This window comes from Harpia harpyja, chromosome Z, assembly GCF_026419915.1.
Source record: "Harpia harpyja isolate bHarHar1 chromosome Z, bHarHar1 primary haplotype, whole genome shotgun sequence".
Classification (NCBI taxonomy): Eukaryota; Metazoa; Chordata; class Aves; order Accipitriformes; family Accipitridae; genus Harpia; species Harpia harpyja.
The window spans coordinates 28,365,471-28,383,077 of record NC_068969.1 but is presented as its reverse complement, the minus strand read 5'-3'; the positions used below and the strand labels follow the sequence as shown (position 1 = coordinate 28,383,077).

At 61.9% G+C, this 17,607-nt stretch overlaps 2 protein-coding genes across 2 annotated transcripts; one reads left to right on the top strand and one right to left on the bottom strand.

Moving 5' to 3' along the window:
• Positions 1-690: 690 nt before the first annotated feature.
• On the top strand, positions 691-5,576 carry LOC128137417 (glutaredoxin-1-like). Its single transcript, XM_052778321.1, is given in 4 exon segments — positions 691-846; positions 849-931; positions 4,550-4,664; positions 5,468-5,576. Coding segments are annotated over 3 exon segments (300 nt in total). The 5' UTR covers positions 691-737; the 3' UTR covers positions 4,658-4,664; positions 5,468-5,576.
• A 2,991-nt stretch (positions 5,577-8,567) lies between these two features.
• On the bottom strand, positions 8,568-13,577 carry LOC128137090 (glutaredoxin-1-like). The gene is made up of 3 exons (XM_052777730.1): positions 13,320-13,577; positions 9,599-9,713; positions 8,568-8,799 (listed from the first exon to the last, which is right to left on the bottom strand). Exons 1-2 carry the CDS (start codon positions 13,512-13,514, stop codon positions 9,606-9,608), a joined length of 303 nt encoding a protein of 100 aa, XP_052633690.1. The 5' UTR covers positions 13,515-13,577; the 3' UTR covers positions 8,568-8,799; positions 9,599-9,605.
• Between the last annotated feature and the right edge of the window lie 4,030 nt (positions 13,578-17,607).

Sequence of the window (17,607 nt, the reverse complement as noted above, 5' to 3'; positions counted from 1 at the left end):
ACTTTCTTTCACGCTGGGACGGGTTCTCTGAACGCTTTTGGTCCTCAGGTCCTGTTGGGGGCTAAAACACAGACCTCCTGGGAACTGAGGCAAGGCTGAGAAGCTGTTCAGGCACTTTTTGGAAACCGGTCGGCAGGGAATGCCACCCCTGTGGAAGGCTTGCAGGTCGAAAGACGTACGCCCCAACGGGTTGGGTTTGGGGATTTTCTTTTCGCTTCTGGGGGTGGAAGCCAGTATGGCGAAAGGATGGATGTCAGTTAGCTTCCTGTGGGCTTCGGGATGTCCGCACTGTGCCCCCAGGGCGGTTTCAGCATCCCGAACGGTGAGGTGAGGGGCAGGACGGACATTGCCCAACGTGCCTCGGGGGAGAGAGGCGGCAGCGGGAGCTCAGCCCGGCCGGCGCACCAGTTCGCGAGCCGCTCCTGCAAACCTCGTGCCGCAGCGCGGGCGCTGAAGTGACGCCCGACAGCTACCTGTCTTCCCGCTTTCATCCTGCAAAGTAGTGCAAAGAAACCAGTTTGGCAATTTGGATTTCCTGTAAAAGAGGCAGAAAGTAAAAGTACCGCTGCCTTAAAACCCACGGTCTGCTGAAGAGCTTACGTCCTCTTGGGGAGGAGTTTCCAGGGAGGAAGGCACTGTCCAGCTCATAAATACCTCGGGCTGAGATTGCTGCTGTCCCGCCTGCCTGTGAACTCGCAGGGGAAGGGCAGCGCTCCCGCTCACCTTGAAACAGCAGCATGGCTGATAAGTTTCTGGAGAGCAAAATCCAGGACGGCAAGGTAACCCTGTTCGTAAGGGCAGGCTGCCCTTACAGCAGGAATGCCATGGAGATGCTCAAGCAATACAACTTGCGCCCGGGTGCCTGCAAGTGTTTGACATTAACGAATCCAGGGACGCTCAGGATTACTTCCAAGCAACAGGGCAGAGCCCGGTAAGTTCTCGCAGTCGTATTTCAGAGGTTGCGGACCCTTGCCTTGTCCCAGCCGCCCCAGACTCCGGCCAGCTGCCGCAGGGGCTGAAGCGAGGTCCTCTTTCCCACGGCTCTCCGTGCCGGCTCACAGGGAGAAGCCGCACCCCTTTCCCACTTGGCGAAAGCTCCGTGTTTCGATTCCTCTGCTCCTCCGGTCGCTGCAGCCACCGCGGGGATCCCTGCTGCCCGTGCCCGGGGGTGCAGCCTGCTCCGCACCGCGGGCACCGGCTGGGCGCAGGTTTTGCCCCGCTGCCGGCCGCTGCCGGCCGCTGCCGGGGGAGCCGCGGCACCTCCCGGGACAGTCGTGCCCCCTCCAACCCCCGCTGCTGCTGGAGCACGCGGGGAGCGTGGAAAAAGGCTGGCGTTGAGGCTTGGTGCGTGACCCTGCCGGCCTAAAGAAGGGCTGGTGGAGGGGGGTACGGCCACGTTTCCAGGCGCCTGATGGGAAGCTCCTTCAAAGCTCTTCCCACGGCGCTGCCCGAGGCCAGCGCAGGTTTGCGGAGGGGCAAGAACTCGGAGCTGCCGGGGTGCCTGAATTGGGACGCTTGCCTCCCCTCTGACGGCAAGCAGAAAGAGCGCTGCGAGTCGCACCCTTGCAGCTGGCCGCAAAGTAGATGCCGCGCCCGCAGAAAATTTGGCGGCGGCCTCTTCCGAAGCTTGCTTCGACGGTCCAATCCGTCCTCGGGGCGCAGCGCTCCGTGCTTGAGCTTCAGGAACGAAATTTCCCCACAAGCGCTGCGGCTCAGGGGCCGGCAGCTCGTGCCTCGGTGGCAGCTACACCGCCAGCTAAGCACCAGGACCCTTTCTCCCCTCCCCGATCCACCGTAACGCTCCCGAAGTCCAACGGCCTCCACGAAGCAAAGCGGGCAGGCGGAGGCCGGGGGACGTGCTATCCCGCCGCCGGGCTCTCGGGGGGAGTCTTCGCGCCGGCTGTGCGTCCAGACTCGTTGGCCGGGCTCGGCCCAGGGAAAATCCGGACCCGCGCTCGTGGTTTTGGGGCGGCGGGACGGCCAGCCGGCCCTGGCGCAACGTGTCCCCGCCTCGGTCCCGCAGGGGTGACGGCAAGGCGCTGGCGCTGGCCGCTGCCCGACCCTCCCGCCGCGTCCCGGCTCTCGGTGTCGAGCCCCTTCCCCGGCGCGAGTGTGACCCTGCCGTACCTTCTCGGGCGGCAGAGAGGAGCCGACCTCCTGCTCGCCTCCCCGTCCCCGTCCCCAGCGTGGGCACGGGGTGGCAGCACGCCCGGAGTCACCCCGGGGGGGATGCCTTGCGCGGCTGGAGGGGCGGCAGCCGCGGGCCTTCGCTCGCGGCCTGCCGTGGAGCGGGCCGTCAGCAAGGCGCCGGGAGCCCGCCGCGCAGCCCAGCCGAGGCGGGCGGTTTACGCGGGGGATGCGGGCAAGAGCACGACGGCCTTCGCTGCCCGGGGGCTGCCGGGCCGCTCACCGCAGCTCCCGCCGGACACCTCGCCTGGCACGGCGGCCGCGGGTGGAGCGGTTGGGGTCGGAGGGGACCTCGAGAGGCCGCCGCGTCCAAGCCCCCCGCAACGAGCAGGGACGCCTCCCCACCAGGCCGGCTGCTCGGAGCCCCGTCCAGCCCGGCCCCGCTGGCCCCGCTGGCCGCTCCTCGTGCGTCGCGCGGGCCCGCGCCAGGCGTCTCGCTCGGCGTCTCGGGGAGAGCATCCGACGCCCGAGCGTCCTGACGCCCGGCCCTCGGGCTGCTGGAGCACGCCGCTAGCCGCCTTCTGCGCCGGCTGCCGCCAGGCGCCTCTCTCGTTTCTCCCCCGCGGCCCCTAGCCCCCCTGTAGCGCCGACCTTCTGGGAAAGCCTTCCTAAAGGGGCCCCCCCCGCCGCCGTGCCGTCTGCGAGCTCTGCCGTATGCCGCCCTGTGCCGGCGGGCGTCCCTGCGGACCCCAGGAAGCCTCACAGCCCCGCGACCGAGCATACCCCTGAGGCCTCGGCGGCAGCGGTCGGGCAGGGCCGGGAACCGCGAGAGGCATCCCGAAAGCAGAAGCGTTTTTTTCCTGGCAGCGGGGGAATTCGGGCGGGAGGGAGAGGGCGGGCCGCTTTGTCAGCGAAGCGAGGCGCCGAAAGCAGAAACTGCTTTCCCAGCGGGAGGGGGATCGACGGGATTAGTAGCGAGCGAGAGCAGAAGCGGAATTCAAGGCTGCCCGAAGAAGAACGGCGTGAGGTTTCGCGGGGGGAGAAGCCAGTCAGTGGGAGCAGAAGGACGTTTCCCAGCAGCAGGGGGCGGGGGAGAGGGGTGGCTGGCATCGGGGGGACACGGGGGTGGCTCGTGCGGCGCGGCGTCCACCCCTACGGGGACGTGAGGGGCCGGGAGCAGGCTGGCGGGGAGGGAGGGCTCCGGGGTGAAGAGGGAAAGGGAAAGGGATGGGGAGGATAACCAAAAGGTGTCGGTGGGCCAGCGCGTCCCCCGGGCTGCCGTCGCCAGGCCAGCTGCGGGCAGGGTGCACGTCGTCGTGCCGGCAAAGGGAGATCCTGAAGGGCACGGCTCCCCGGGGGGGCAGCGGGGGGCTCCCGGCGGGTGGGCGTCCCTCCGCGGGGGGGGGGGTTCTCCTCCTCCTCCCAAAGCTGGACCTGCCCCGTGGCGGCATGGAGCGGCGGAGAGGGCTTTCCGAGCTGCCGCCTTCCCACGAGCCGCCCTCGCCCTCTGATTTTACGCCTCTTCTCGCCCGTGTCCTTGCCTTGGGTCCTGGACCCGCTACCAGCTCAGTAATTTCACTTTCTGCCTGTGTTTTCATTTCTTTCGCCCTTCCCTGGCTTTAGCTGGGTCGCTTTTTCCCAGCTCGACGCTGATTTCACTTCCCTCTGCGGAGAGCGGCACATGCGTGCCTTGAGGAAGTCTCCAATGCTGGGGTTCAGTACTCGTTCCTGGTTTTCAGGAGGGGGTTGCTTTTTTCTGTTTTTGTCTCTTTCCTTTTGCAAATTTGGCTCCGCACCGATTGCCGCTCGCCGCGCACCCAGGCGGCTGTCGTGAGGTGAGCCGGAGAAGGGGCCAGCGCGGGCAGGGCAACAGCAGGCGGTCAGGGCTGTGCGGTAGCCGGAGGACACGAGGCCAGCCAGAGGGTACGCGCAACGAAGGGGTTGTGCCAGAAATGCAAGCTTGCCGTGCCGAGTGACTTTTTGATAGCGCGCGCGGCCGGCGGGCGGCCGGCTGCGCATCCCACCCGGCAGCTCCACGTGCCTGGCAAGCCCTCGGAGGGACGGCGGGACTCCTCGGCGCCTGGAGAACCCGCCGCGGGCACGCGCACGGTCCGTAGGCGCCGCCGGGTGCGGAGCTGCTCGCTCGCCGCTCTGGGATCGCGTGCCTGGAGCATGTCCAGCGCTGCCCCGGAGCACGGTTCGACCCTCCTGCAGCCTCTGTGAAACGCCGAGTATTCCCCCACCCCTTCTCTTCTGGCAGCAGACCCTCAGGCAGGCGGGCCGTTGGGGGCTAGGAGAGGAGGGTTTTGTAAATGACGGCCTCCTCGGTGCGAAGCCCGCTTCCCAGGCAAACCCTCTCCCCGCTCTTTGCCTTCAGCAGCCCCGCTCCCCTGGTTAATCCGTGGCGTTGTTTTGTGCCCAGGTGCCTCGCGTGTTCATCGGGAGACACTGCATCGGAGGATTGTCCGACCTGGAGAACGCGCGCTGCAGGCTCCCTGCAATGCTGCAGCGCATTGGTGCCCTGCGGTAGCCGAAGGGTAAGTCCCGGGCAGGCTCGCTGGCCGCAGCACTGCTCTTTCACCGGGGCAGGCAAACCTGAGCCTTTTTAATGCCGAAACATGACCCGACGGGGCTGTGGCGTGTGCAGCTACGCGACAGCAAAGCGTGAATTCATTTCTGGGGTCCCCAGCTGCGGCACAGACTTTGTGACTCTCTCCCTGCGGACTTGCAAGAGACGTCACCAAACTCTCTGGCAACGCAGGATTCAGCTGCTAGCCTTTGCCCAGGATCTAGACCAAACGGTTCAGCTCGTCGGGCTCTCTTCTTTTTCTTTCTTTCCCCACAGAGAAGATGGAGCCTGTGGCTCTCAAACAAAGTCTCGGAAGTTTCAGCCTGGCTGCTTACAGAGGACGGGCTCTTCCGATCTTATAACTGGCTTTCAAAAACGTTCCGGACACGGGGTGGAGGGGGGGCCCAATGTACTTTTCTGCTGGGGGGAGCGTGGTGAGCCTCAGTCAGGACCCTCTGAGCTGCTTGCACGCAGGCATGGAGAAATGCTGCAGCCGGGAACCAGCCAGCCAGCCAGAATACGAGGTGACGATGCAGTTTGTGCAGGTGCCGTACGGGCCTGCAGCATCTTTCACGCAGGGCAACGGCCCTGCACAAGATGAGCAGAGCAGGGGACAGGGGGTTCAACACAAGTATGTATGCGCACATAAAAAGTGCAAAAGCACTGTCTAAAAAGTTGCCACGGCCTGTTCTGTCACGGTATCGTCTCAATCAAGTAGCTCCGGCCAGCAGCGATCTCTCTGCCCTTTACGTCTGCTCTTTCTACTTTCAGGAGAAAGATGACCAGCAGCTGCGACCTCCTCATGTCGACGTACGCGCTTCCAGGAGCAAATTGCGGCGACTTCCTTCGGCGGGGTCAGATGCACCCGTTTGGCAAATGCAGCTTCTTTCCCATTCCGTCGGTCGGTGCTTCGACACGTGAACGTCTCTGCATCCTTTCTGGAGCTCTGGAGAGAGGTCCAGAGCGTGATCTGATTCGGCTCAATAAAATACGCTTGCTCCAAGCGGCTGCGTTCACCGTTGTGGTTCTTTTTTGTACAGACCCATTCCTGCACTCATCCTGACGCCTCTATTCTCTCTACCGTCTTCTTCCTCCCTGTCTCTCCCGAGTGTCCCCCTGGAGTCTCTCGACGTTTCCCGCGTCCTCTAAAAAATGTCGTGACGGCGGTCGGAGCCGGAGGTTGCGCGCAGACTGCTATAACGTGTGTGTGCTGCAACACAGTCTTGAAAATAGCCACCGCAGCCTGTGCCCGCATCCCCGGCCCTGGTGGCCCACCGTCTTTTGGCCGACATCTCGTGGCAGGGTCACGACAACTTGTCTGAGCGGGGCTTTTTTGGTAAGGGTTTTGTTGCGACGCAGCACGGCCGCAGGCAGGAAGCGAAACAGGTTTTTCATTTCTCGCTGCCGTCGTTCCGAACCAAGAGCTGCTTGGGACAGAAAACACCCGGGGCCGCGCAGCCTCTTGAGGGGGTTTGCTAACTGCAGAACGCCCCACTGAGGCAGCACGGGCCAGATTCAGAGCTCAAGTAAACAGCGCTGTGTCGGGAAAGGGGGTTTATGGGAAACGCACAGCACGGCTGCTGCCAAGCCGACTGGTGAAGAGTCGCTTTCCATTCTCGGCATTCGAATGACACCGTCTCCCAAAAAAAGCTGAAAGGCTGTTGCAACTTCACGATGGGGCAAGAACCTCAAAGTATAAAACCCTTCTGAAGTCTTCCGACTTTTCTTTCTCTCACCCTTTTCCTCCACCCCCTCCCCCCCTTTTTTTTTTAAACAAAGGAATTAAAAGCTCGTCTTTCCTCTCTCTTTGTCTGAAAGTTCCATTAAGACCTGTGGAATTACAGCTGTTGTCTCTTTAAAGCCTGGAGCCAATTTGCTTTTTGATAAACCGACTAACCTTTAGGCTTTGCTGAGCCGACAAAGCCCAAGGGGCAGAACCCAGACCAGCGTTGGGGCTACCGTGTCGGCACGGCCCCTTGGCAGCTCAGCCCCGACAAATCCCCCCCTTGAGCACGGTCCCCCTCTCCCAGGGTGAAGCCGGGGCCAGGCAGCACGCGTCTGCCCCCGCCGCCGCCAGCTCGGCGGGAAGCCCCGCGACCTCTTCCCGCTGTAAAATTCCCCAGTGACGCCAGCTGGGCTTGCCGGGCCTCCTTGCCCTCATCAGCGGCGGACGAGAAGAAATCGCAGGCTTTCTCACAGGCTTGGAGAGGAATGGGGAGGGCAAAAGCTTCATTTCTGGCAAGTTTAAAGTCCTTTGCCTCTTGGCAGAGTAGCAATCGCGTATTGCAGCAAGTCCCAGGAAACTTAAGCTGACTTGTGCAAATTGCTGCCGATTCATGTTTTTTCAGCGTATCTTAACCCTCTCCCAGGGAAAGGGCAGTCCTTAAATATGAGAAGTTCAGTGCAGACGTTTCCTAGAGTGCATGGCATACTTTTCTGAAGCTGTTCTGAAGCAGAACTCGCTGCTTCCAGCCCTTTTATGCAACTAGAATTGCCACTGGGTGAAAAGTTTAAAATCTAGCAGCACAGCTTAAAGGTGTTACCCTCCAGAAGCCATGTCAGGTGAGGCCGCTGTAGGAATTTTATCATGCACTGGCACGTCACACACGCCTGGAGGCACGTTAGAACCGCAGCTGCAGGGTGTGTTTTACAGAGTTTCGGATGATAGGCAGTAACTGTTCCTGCCAATGGTGATGAGAGAAGCTGCTCTATAATAGTTAAAACTGCGGCCACAAATTTCTACCTTTAGTGCTTGAACAAGTTATGCTGCTTCCCTTCTTACTTAACATTTTGGAGGAGACTTCTCCTGGAGTCCTGTTGCCAAAGAGAAATTCTGTGCCGTAAATTGAGTACTCTGGCATTGGAGGGTCTCGGTGAAGAGCTGGAGTAGTTGGCCTCCAACAGCACCTGCTACATGACCCTTTCCCAAGGAAAGGGAAGAGCTTATCCATGCAACCATTTTGCAAGCTGCACTGTGACAACATACACCCACTGGTGTGTGTATCAAGAAAAAAAAGGTCGCTGGCTGTATTCACCACCGTTTGTTTCCCCCTGGCTATTAGGAATTCTGATTAATAACGTGGTGGCCTCATCCGTAGCAAATGATTTAGAAACTCATCAAACATCCAGGAAAAGCTACCAATGTTTTCACAATTACAATTTAAATGCTCTTCCCTTTCCTTGGGAAAGGGTCCAGGCGTGTGTGAAGTTGCAACAGCCTTTCAGCTTTTTTTGGGAGACGGTGTCATTCGAATGCCGAGAATGGAAAGCGACTCTTCACCAGTCGGCTTGGCAGCAGCCGTGCTGTGCGTTTCCCATAAACCCCTTTCCCGACACAGCGCTGTTTACTTGAGCTCTGAATCTGGCCCGTGCTGCCTCAGTGGGGCGTTCTGCAGTTAGCAAACCCCCTCAAGAGGCTGCGCGGCCCCGGGTGTTTTCTGTCCCAAGCAGCTCTTGGTTCGGAACGACGGCAGCGAGAAATGAAAAACCTGTTTCGCTTCCTGCCTGCGGCCGTGCTGCGTCGCAACAAAACCCTTACCAAAAAAGCCCCGCTCAGACAAGTTGTCGTGACCCTGCCACGAGATGTCGGCCAAAAGACGGTGGGCCACCAGGGCCGGGGATGCGGGCACAGGCTGCGGTGGCTATTTTCAAGACTGTGTTGCAGCACACACACGTTATAGCAGTCTGCGCGCACCTCCGGCTCCGACCGCCGTCACGACATTTTTTAGAGGACGCGGGAAACGTCGAGAGACTCCAGGGGGACACTCGGGAGAGACAGGGAGGAAGAAGACGGTAGAGAGAATAGAGGCGTTCAGGATGAGTGCAGGAATGGGTCTGTACAAAAAAGAACCACAACGGTGAACGCAGCCGCTTGGAGCAAGCGTATTTTATTGAGCCGAATCAGATCACGCTCTGGACCTCTCTCCAGAGCTCCAGAAAGGATGCAGAGACGTTCACGTGTCGAAGCACCGACCGACGGAAGGGAAAGAAGCTGCATTTGCCAAACGGGTGCATCTGACCCCGCCGAAGGAAGTCGCCCGCAATTTGCTCCTGGAAGCGCGTACGTCGACATGAGGAGGTCGCAGCTGCTGGTCATCTTTCTCCTGAAAGTAGAAAGAGCAGACGTAAAGGGCAGAGAGATCGCTGCTGGCCGGAGCTACTTGATTGAGACGATACCGTGACAGAACAGGCCGTGGCAACTTTTTAGACAGTGCTTTTGCACTTTTATGTGCGCATACATACTTGTGTTGAACCCCTGTCCCCTGCTCTGCTCATCTTGTGCAGGCCGTTGCCCTGCGTGAAAGATGCTGCAGGCCCGTACGGCACCTGCACAAACTGCATCGTCACCTCGTATTCTGGCTGGCTGGCTGGTTCCCGGCTGCAGCATTTCTCCATGCCTGCGTGCAAGCAGCTCAGAGGGTCCTGCTGAGGCTCACCACGCTCCCCCCAGCAGAAAAGTACATTGGGCCCCCCCTCCACCCCGTGTCCGGACGTTTTTGAAAGCCAGTTATAAGATCGGAAGAGCCCGTCCTCTGTAAGCAGCCAGGCTGAAACTTCCGAGACTTTGTTTGAGAGCCACAGGCTCCATCTTCTCTGTGGGGAAAGAAAGAAAAAGAAGAGAGCCCGACGAGCTGAACCGTTTGGTCTAGATCCTGGGCAAAGGCTAGCAGCTGAATCCTGCGTTGCCAGAGAGTTTGGTGACGTCTCTTGCAAGTCCGCAGGGAGAGAGTCACAAAGTCTGTGCCGCAGCTGGGGACCCCAGAAATGAATTCACGCTTTGCTGTCGCGTAGCGGCACACGCCACCGCCCCGTCGGGTCATGTTTCGGCATTAAAAAGGCTCAGGTTTGCCTGCCCCGGTGAAAGAGCAGTGCTGCCGGCCAGCGAGCCTGCCCGGGACTTACCCTTCGGCTACCGCAGGGCACCAATGCGCTGCAGCATTGCAGGGAGCCTGCAGCGCGCGTTCTCCAGGTCGGACAATCCTCCGATGCAGTGTCTCCCGATGAACACGCGAGGCACCTGGGCACAAAACAACGCCACGGATTAACCAGGGGAGCGGGGCTGCTGAAGGCAAAGAGCGGGGAGAGGGTTTGCCTGGGAAGCGGGCTTCGCACCGAGGAGGCCGTCATTTACAAAACCCTCCTCTCCTAGCCCCCAACGGCCCGCCTGCCTGAGGGTCTGCTGCCAGAAGAGAAGGGGTGGGGGAATACTCGGCGTTTCACAGAGGCTGCAGGAGGGTCGAACCGTGCTCCGGGGCAGCGCTGGACATGCTCCAGGCACGCGATCCCAGAGCGGCGAGCGAGCAGCTCCGCACCCGGCGGCGCCTACGGACCGTGCGCGTGCCCGCGGCGGGTTCTCCAGGCGCCGAGGAGTCCCGCCGTCCCTCCGAGGGCTTGCCAGGCACGTGGAGCTGCCAGGTGGGATGCGCAGCCGGCCGCCCGCCGGCCGCCCGCGCTATCAAAAAGTCACTCGGCACGGCAAGCTTGCATTTCTGGCACAACCCCTTCTTCTGCGCGTACCCTCTGGCTGGCCTCGTGTCCTCCGGCTACCGCACAGCCCTGACCGCCTGCTGTTGCCCTGCCCGCGCTGGCCCCTTCTCCGGCTCACCTCACGACAGCCGCCTGGGTGCGCGGCGAGCGGCAATCGGTGCGGAGCCAAATTTGCAAAAGGAAAGAGACAAAAACAGAAAAAAGCAACCCCCTCCTGAAAACCAGGAACGAGTACTGAACCCCAGCATTGGAGACTTCCTCAAGGCACGCATGTGCCGCTCTCCGCAGAGGGAAGTGAAATCAGCGTCGAGCTGGGAAAAAGCGACCCAGCTAAAGCCAGGGAAGGGCGAAAGAAATGAAAACACAGGCAGAAGTGAAATTACTGAGCTGGTAGCGGGTCCAGGACCCAAGGCAAAGGACACGGGCGAGAAGAGGCGTAAAATCCAGAGGGCGAGGGCGGCTCGTGGGAAGGCGGCAGCTCGGAAAGCCCTCTCCGCCGCTCCATGCCGCCACGGGCAGGTCCAGCTTTGGGAGGAGGAGGAGAACCCCCCCCCCCGCGGAGGGACGCCCACCCGCCGGGAGCCCCCCGCTGCCCTCCCCGGGGAGCCGTGCCCTTCAGGATCTCCCTTTGCCGGCACGACGACGTGCACCCTGCCCCGCAGCTGGCCTGGCGACGGCAGCCCGGGGGACGCGCTGGCCCACCGACAGCCTTTTGGTTTATCCTCCCCATCCCTTTCCCTTTCCCTCTTCACCCCGGAGCCCTCCCTCCCCGCCAGCCCTGCTCCCGGCCCCTCACGTCCCCGTAGGGGTGGACGCCGCGCCGCACGAGCCACCCCCGTGTCCCCCCGATGCCAGCCACCCCTCTCCCCCGCCCCCTGCTGCTGGGAAACGTCCTTCTGCTCCCACTGACTGGCTTCTCCCCCCGCGAAACCTCACGCCGTTCTTCTTCGGCAGCCTGGAATTCCGCTTCTGCTCTCGCTCGCTACTAATCCCGTCGATCCCCCTCCCGCTGGGAAAGCAGTTTCTGCTTTCGGCGCCTCGCTTCGCTGACAAAGCCGGCCGCCCTCTCCCTCCCGCCCGAATTCCCCCGCTGCCAGGAAAAAAACGCTTCTGCTTTCGGGATGCCTCTCGCGGTTCCCGGCCCTGCCCGACGCTGCCGCCGAGGCTCAGGGGATGCTCGGTCGCGGGGCTGTGAGGCTTCCTGGGGTCCGCAGGGACGCCCGCCGGCACAGGGCGGCATACGGCAGAGCTCGCAGACGGCACGGCGGCGGGGGGGCCCTTTAGGAAGGCTTTCCCAGAAGGTCCGGCGCTACAGGGGGCTGGGGCCGCGGGGAGAAACGAGAGAGGCGCCTGGCGGCAGCCGGCGCAGAAGGCGGCTAGCGGCGTGCTCCAGCAGCCCGAGGGCCGGGCGTCAGGACGCTCGGGCGTCGGATGCTCTCCCCGAGACGCCGAGCGAGACGCCTGGCGCGGGCCCGCGCGACGCACGAGGAGCGGCCAGCGGGGCCAGCGGGGCCGGGCTGGACGGGGCTCCGAGCAGCCCGGCCTGGTGGGAGGCGTCCCTGCTCGTTGCGGGGGGCTTGGACGCGGCGGCCTCTCGAGGTCCCTCCGACCCCAACCGCTCCACCGCGGCCGCCGTGCCAGGCGAGGTGTCCGGCGGGAGCTGCGGTGAGCGGCCCGGCAGCCCCCGGGCAGCGAAGGCCGTCGTGCTCTTGCCCGCATCCCCCGCGTAAACCGCCCGCCTCGGCTGGGCTGCGCGGCCGGGCTCCGGCGCCTTGCTGACGGCCCGCTCCACGGCAGGCCGCGAGCGAAGGCCCGCGGCTGCCGCCCCTCCAGCCGCGCAAGGCATCCCCCCCGGGGTGACTCCGGGCGTGCTGCCACCCCGTGCCCACGCTGGGGACGGGGACGGGGAGGCGAGCAGGAGGTCGGCTCCTCTCTGCCGCCCCGAGAAGGTACGGCAGGGTCACACTCGCGCCGGGGAAGGGGCTCGACACCGAGAGCCGGGACGCGGCGGGAGGGTCGGGCAGCGGCCGCGCCAGCGCCTTGCCGTCACCCCTGCGGGACCGAGGCGGGGACACGTTGCGCCAGGGCCGGCTGGCCGTCCCGCCGCCCCAAAACCACGAGCGCGGGTCCGGATTTTCCCTGGGCCGAGCCCGGCCACGAGTCTGGACGCACAGCCGGCGCGCAAGACTCCCCCCGAGAGCCCGGCGGCGGGGATAGCACGTCCCCGGCCTCCGCCTGCCGCTTTGCTTCGTGGAGGCCGTTGGACTTCGGGAGCGTTACGGTGGATCGGGGAGGGGAGAAAGGGTCCTGGTGCTTAGCTGGCGGTGTAGCTGCCACCGAGGCACGAGCTGCCGGCCCTGAGCCGCAGCGCTTGTGGGGAAATTCGTTCCTGAAGCTCAAGCACGGAGCGCTGCGCCCCGAGACGGATTGGACCGTCGAAGCAAGCTTCGGAAGAGGCCGCCGCCAAATTTTCTGCGGGCGCGGCATCTACTTTGCGGCCAGCTGCAAGGGTGCGACTCGCAGCGCTCTTTCTGCTTGCCGTCAGAGGGGAAGGCAAGCGTCCCAATTCAGGCACCCCGGCAGCTCCGAGTTCTTGCCCCTCCGCAAACCTGCGCTGCCTCGGGCAGCGCCGTGGGAAGAGCTTTGAAGGAGCTTCCCATCAGGCGCCTGGAAACGTGGCCGTACCCCCCTCCACCAGCCCTTCTTTAGCCGGCAGGGTCACGCACCAAGCCTCAACGCCAGCCTTTTTCCACGCTCCCGCGTGCTCCAGCAGCAGCGGGGGTTGGAGGGGGCACGACTGTCCCGGGAGGTGCCGCGGCTCCCCGGCAGCGGCCGGCAGCGGCCGGCAGCGGGGCAAAACCTGCGCCCAGCCGGTGCCCGCGGTGCGGAGCAGGCTGCACCCCCGGGCACGGCAGCAGGGATCCCCGCGGTGGCTGCAGCGACCGGAGGAGCAGAGGAATCGAAACACGGAGCTTTCGCCAAGTGGGAAAGGGGTGCGGCTTCTCCCTGTGAGCCGGCACGGAGAGCCGTGGGGAAAGAGACCTCGCTTCAGCCCCTGCGGCAGCTGGCCGGAGTCTGGGGCGGCTGGGACAAGGCAAGGGTCCGCAACCTCTGAAATACGACTGCGAGAACTTACCGGGCTCTGCCCTGTTGCTTGGAAGTAATCCTGAGCGTCCCTGGATTCGTTAATGTCAAACACTTGCAGGCACCCGGGCGCAAGGTTGTATTGCTTGAGCATCTCCATGGCATTCCTGCTGTAAGGGCAGCCTGCCCTTACGAACAGGGTTACCTTGCCGTCCTGGATTTTGCTCTCCAGAAACTTATCAGCCATGCTGCTGTTTCAAGGTGAGCGGGAGCGCTGCCCTTCCCCAGCGAGTTCACAGGCAGGCGGGACAGCAGCAATCTCAGCCCGAGGTATTTATGAGCTGGACAGTGCCTTCCTCCCTGGAAACTCCTCCCCAAGAGGACGTAAGCTCTTCAGCAGACCGTGGGTTTTAAGGCAGCGGTACTTTTACTTTCTGCCTCTTTTTACAGGAAATCCAAATTGCCAAACTGGTTTCTTTGCACTACTTTGCAGGATGAAAGCGGGAAGACAGGTAGCTGTCGGGCGTCACTTCAGCGCCCGCGCTGCGGCACGAGGTTTGCAGGAGCGGCTCGCGAACTGGTGCGCCGGCCGGGGCTGAGCTCCCGCTGCCGCCTCTCTCCCCCGAGGCACGTTGGGCAATGTCCGTCCTGCCCCTCACCTCACCGTTCGGGATGCTGAAACCGCCCTGGGGGCACAGTGCGGACATCCCGAAGCCCACAGGGAAGCTAACTGACATCCATCCTTTCGCCATACTGGCTTCCCACCCCAGAAGCGAAAAGAAAATCCCCAAACCCAACCCGTTTGGGGCGTACGTCTTTCGACCTGCAAGCCTTCCACAGGGGTGGCATTCCCTGCCGACGGTTTCCAAAAGTGCCTGAACAGCTTCTCAGCCTTGCCTCAGTTCCCAGGAGGTCTGTGTTTTAGCCCCAACAGGACCTGAGGACCAAAAGCGTTCAGAGAACCCGTCCCAGCGTTGAAAGAAAGTCCCGAACTGTCACTTGAGGGCACCTATGCTGAGAATGTATTTAGGGGACATATTAGTGGAATCAAAAGCATTCAACACACGCACGGTATGACACAATTCAGCACGCTTTTGTACACTTGACGGAGGGAAAAATGTTGAGGCTGCAATCCCTCAGAGATTGAAAGTCGTACGAGATGCAGTTGGGTAGCCAGCCCAGGAGGGACGAATCGTGCCCAAACTTCAGATGTCAAGCCGTGGCAGCAACGCTGCAACCGCAAGCGAGAGGCTTGGCAGGACGATGGCCGTCTGCAGCATCCCTCCTCCGGGCAGAGCCCGTGTCGTGCCAGCCACTCACCAACATACAGCTGCTTTGTTACAGGGGTGGCAAACAACCATATGCAACGTATCAGACCGTTGCTGGGCAGACTCAGTCTGATACTTAGTTCAGCTTTTGTCAAAGCGCTCAGCCCTGCTCCGCTTGCTTTTGAACTAAGTTGCTTTATTGCCCGGGAGTCCCCAGCGTTTTCCACCCGTTTGACTTGCACGGGACGACAGAGACCTCCGGACATCACCCAGCCCAAGCCCCTGCTCAGGGCAGGGTCCGCTCCAGCCGGTTGCTCAGGGCCGTGTCCCCTCAGGGCCCGAATGACTCCAAGGATGGAGCCTCCGCAACCGAAACAAAGAGAGTGTTTTCCTTATGTTTAGACGGAGCCTCCTGCGTCCCCGTTTGTGCCTGTTGCTGCTGGTGCTGGCACTGGGCACCACTGGGAAGAGCCCAGCTCCGTCATCTCCATTCCTCCACCGGGTATTTATGCACGTGGGCAAGACCCCCCCGAGCATCCCCTTCCCCAGGCGGGGCAGCCCCAGCTCTCCCAGCCTCCCCGCGTATGACAGATGCTCCCATCCCTTCGCCATCTGCACGGCCCTTTGCTGGCCTCGCCCCAGTCTGTCCACGTCTCTCTCGTACTGGGGAGCCCAGGACCGGTCTAGGCAGTTGAGCAGTCCCCGCAAGGATCTTGGGCCGCTCGCCAAATGCGAGCCCGCTCACACCCTGGCTACTTCCAGTAACGAGGCTTAATCCAGGAGGAGGAGAATAAAGAAGTTCACTTCTTTTTTTCGTGGGTCTGGAAGGGGAAAACCAGCACCAGGGCCCACGCTATCTTTTCTCCAGTCGATCGGCGTTGCGCGTGACAGGCGCGTGCAAGAGCTCTGCCCCTACCCCAAACAGGGCTTTCCAAATGCAGTTTTCTGCAGCGTCAGCGCGGGAGAAGGAAACTTGCTCCGCTGCGCACAGAAAAACAGGCCTTTTGAGCTCACCCCGCTGCTTTGCCGTCCTCGGGAAGGAGAATGTCGGCAGCCGGGTTTAGGCCGCTCTTGGGGCACCTCCATACCACAGCTGCTCGCCAGGCGCCGGCCAGCTGCTTGCTACACCACGGAAAGTCCCTGGCAGCGAAGCTTCTCCCACTTTCCACTTTCGGTATTGCTTTTCATTCTCTTCTTTCCAGGAAAGCAGAAGAGCCTGGAGACCAGATGCTTTTCCCGGAGTATCTTCTCTGCTAGTCCGTGTTAGCCCTCGGAATAGGTGTCACCTGGCTGAAGTACCCCCTTGCCCACCTTGAAACTGCAGCAAAGGTCAGGCACTACCTAAGCGTGCCCTTGACGTCCGCACGCGTCGACTGAACGGACTTGAAAGGTGACTGGTGCGGGGAAAGCGCAGCGGCTGAAGCTAACTAAGGCATCCCGCGCGCAGCGATAAGAACACTGAGGCAGTATTTCCTGCACGTTGTCCCATTTTGGGTGCAAGCATTTCTCTTCCTGAAGAAGAAAAGCCAGCTGCTGGTGTTTTCACCCTTTAAAATATCCTAAAAGGAAGGCCAGCAAAAGCTGAAAGCCCAGCTGGGCTACCCAGAGGTTTTGCGATGCCCATCGCTCCCCGTGCCCTTGGGGGCACAGCCCGCCTTCTGCGTCCCCGGTGTAGGCGGATGGGCAGCTGCTGCCCAAAAGCCCTTTTGTGCCGGGGGGCTGGGGGGGGGAGAGGGCAAGGCAGCAGGGTGGGAGCGGGAGATGACAGACACACCACTTACTTACTTACTTATATTTGCTGGTTCTTTCTTGCCTGGGTCCAACATCGAATTTCTTCCCGTTGCGTTGTTCGCTTAACTGTCAGGCATAATAAAGGCACGTGGATCCTGGCTGGACGCTCAACGGTATCTGCCGAAAACGAAATGAACAGCAAGAGGGATGCTGCTAAACCTCCATACGCAAAACGTCGTGGTCTGTAGCATTGGCTCTGGGCGCGGAGTTAAGCGGAGCTCTAAGCCTCTGCTCGCATCCACCTATAAATGCTGCCGTGCCTGCCCTGAGACAAGAAAATAAGAATTACGATCCAGCGGTGAGAAGCGCGTTCTTCCTGGCCCGTGGTGCCCGCGCGCTTTCAAGTTGCAGGCTGTGCTTCCAGATGCCAGGCCGGCAGCTCGCCCTCGGCTGAGAGCCGCGGGAAGCCTTTACTCGTAGCTGGGCGTACAAGACCGGTCAGTGCCAGGACAGGCGTCACCAGGGTTAAAAGCCAGCCCTGGACAGGGAGTCTGCAGACACCTGCCCGCTGCGATGAGTGCTAGGGCAGCAGCGAGGGGTGGGTGGAGGAGGAGAACCGTGCGGGGCTACTAGTCGGCGAGGCGAAGAGACCTGCAGCGTCGAGGGGAGAGAGGCTCGGGACGCTGCTCCCCAGGTACTCACATCCAGAGCCCGCGGGCGCAGCGGAGAAACCCCGGGTGCAGGAGGGTTCCCCCCGCACGAGGTCGTGGCGGTGATGCCGAGTGCGTGGCGCAGGTCGGCCAGGGTGGGCTTCCCGGCGCGTGCCGTGGGACGGCTGCGTGCGGTGACCCAGAAGAAGTTGTGGCTCTTGGCGTCAAACGCTCCCGGCCACGCTGTGGGGGTAAGCAGTCCTCCTGAGCTGGCGGGGCTGTGGGATCGCTTGGTGACTGCCGTCCCGGCGCTCCCGTTCCGTCACGAGCATTGAGTCGGTCTGGGTGTATTTCCAGGGTCTGTAATCGACGGGGTAGTGCGAGGCTCATCCCTCAGCTCTCCAGCCATACCCCAGTTCTACACCAGTTACTTCTTCGGGGAGTTACCGCCGTGAAGGAACCAGCCTTTCGGGAAATCCTGCCAGGGCTACTGACATTACTTTTAGGTGTTCGCCGGGTCCGCTATACCTCTTGCCAAAACGGGAAGGTATTCTTCCTCTGGGGGAAACCACTGCTATGAGAACGGGTTAAAAGCATCATCAGCGCGGGGAAAAAGGGAAGCAGAGGTGTAGTGCTAACTCTGCACAAAAATGTGTGTAACGACGTCGATAGTATTCGGCATAGAGGCGTG

What these genes read in the sequence shown, in the direction of transcription:
- LOC128137090 (XM_052777730.1), bottom strand. Translation starts at nt 13,514, where the DNA reads ATGGCTGATAAGTTTCTGGAGAGCAAAATCCAGGACGGCAAGGTAACC. An exon ending in AAGCAACAGGGCAGAGCCCG is followed by an intron (nt 9,714 to 13,319) that starts GTAAGTTCTCGC and finishes TTTTGTGCCCAG; the next exon opens with GTGCCTCGCGTGTTCATCGG.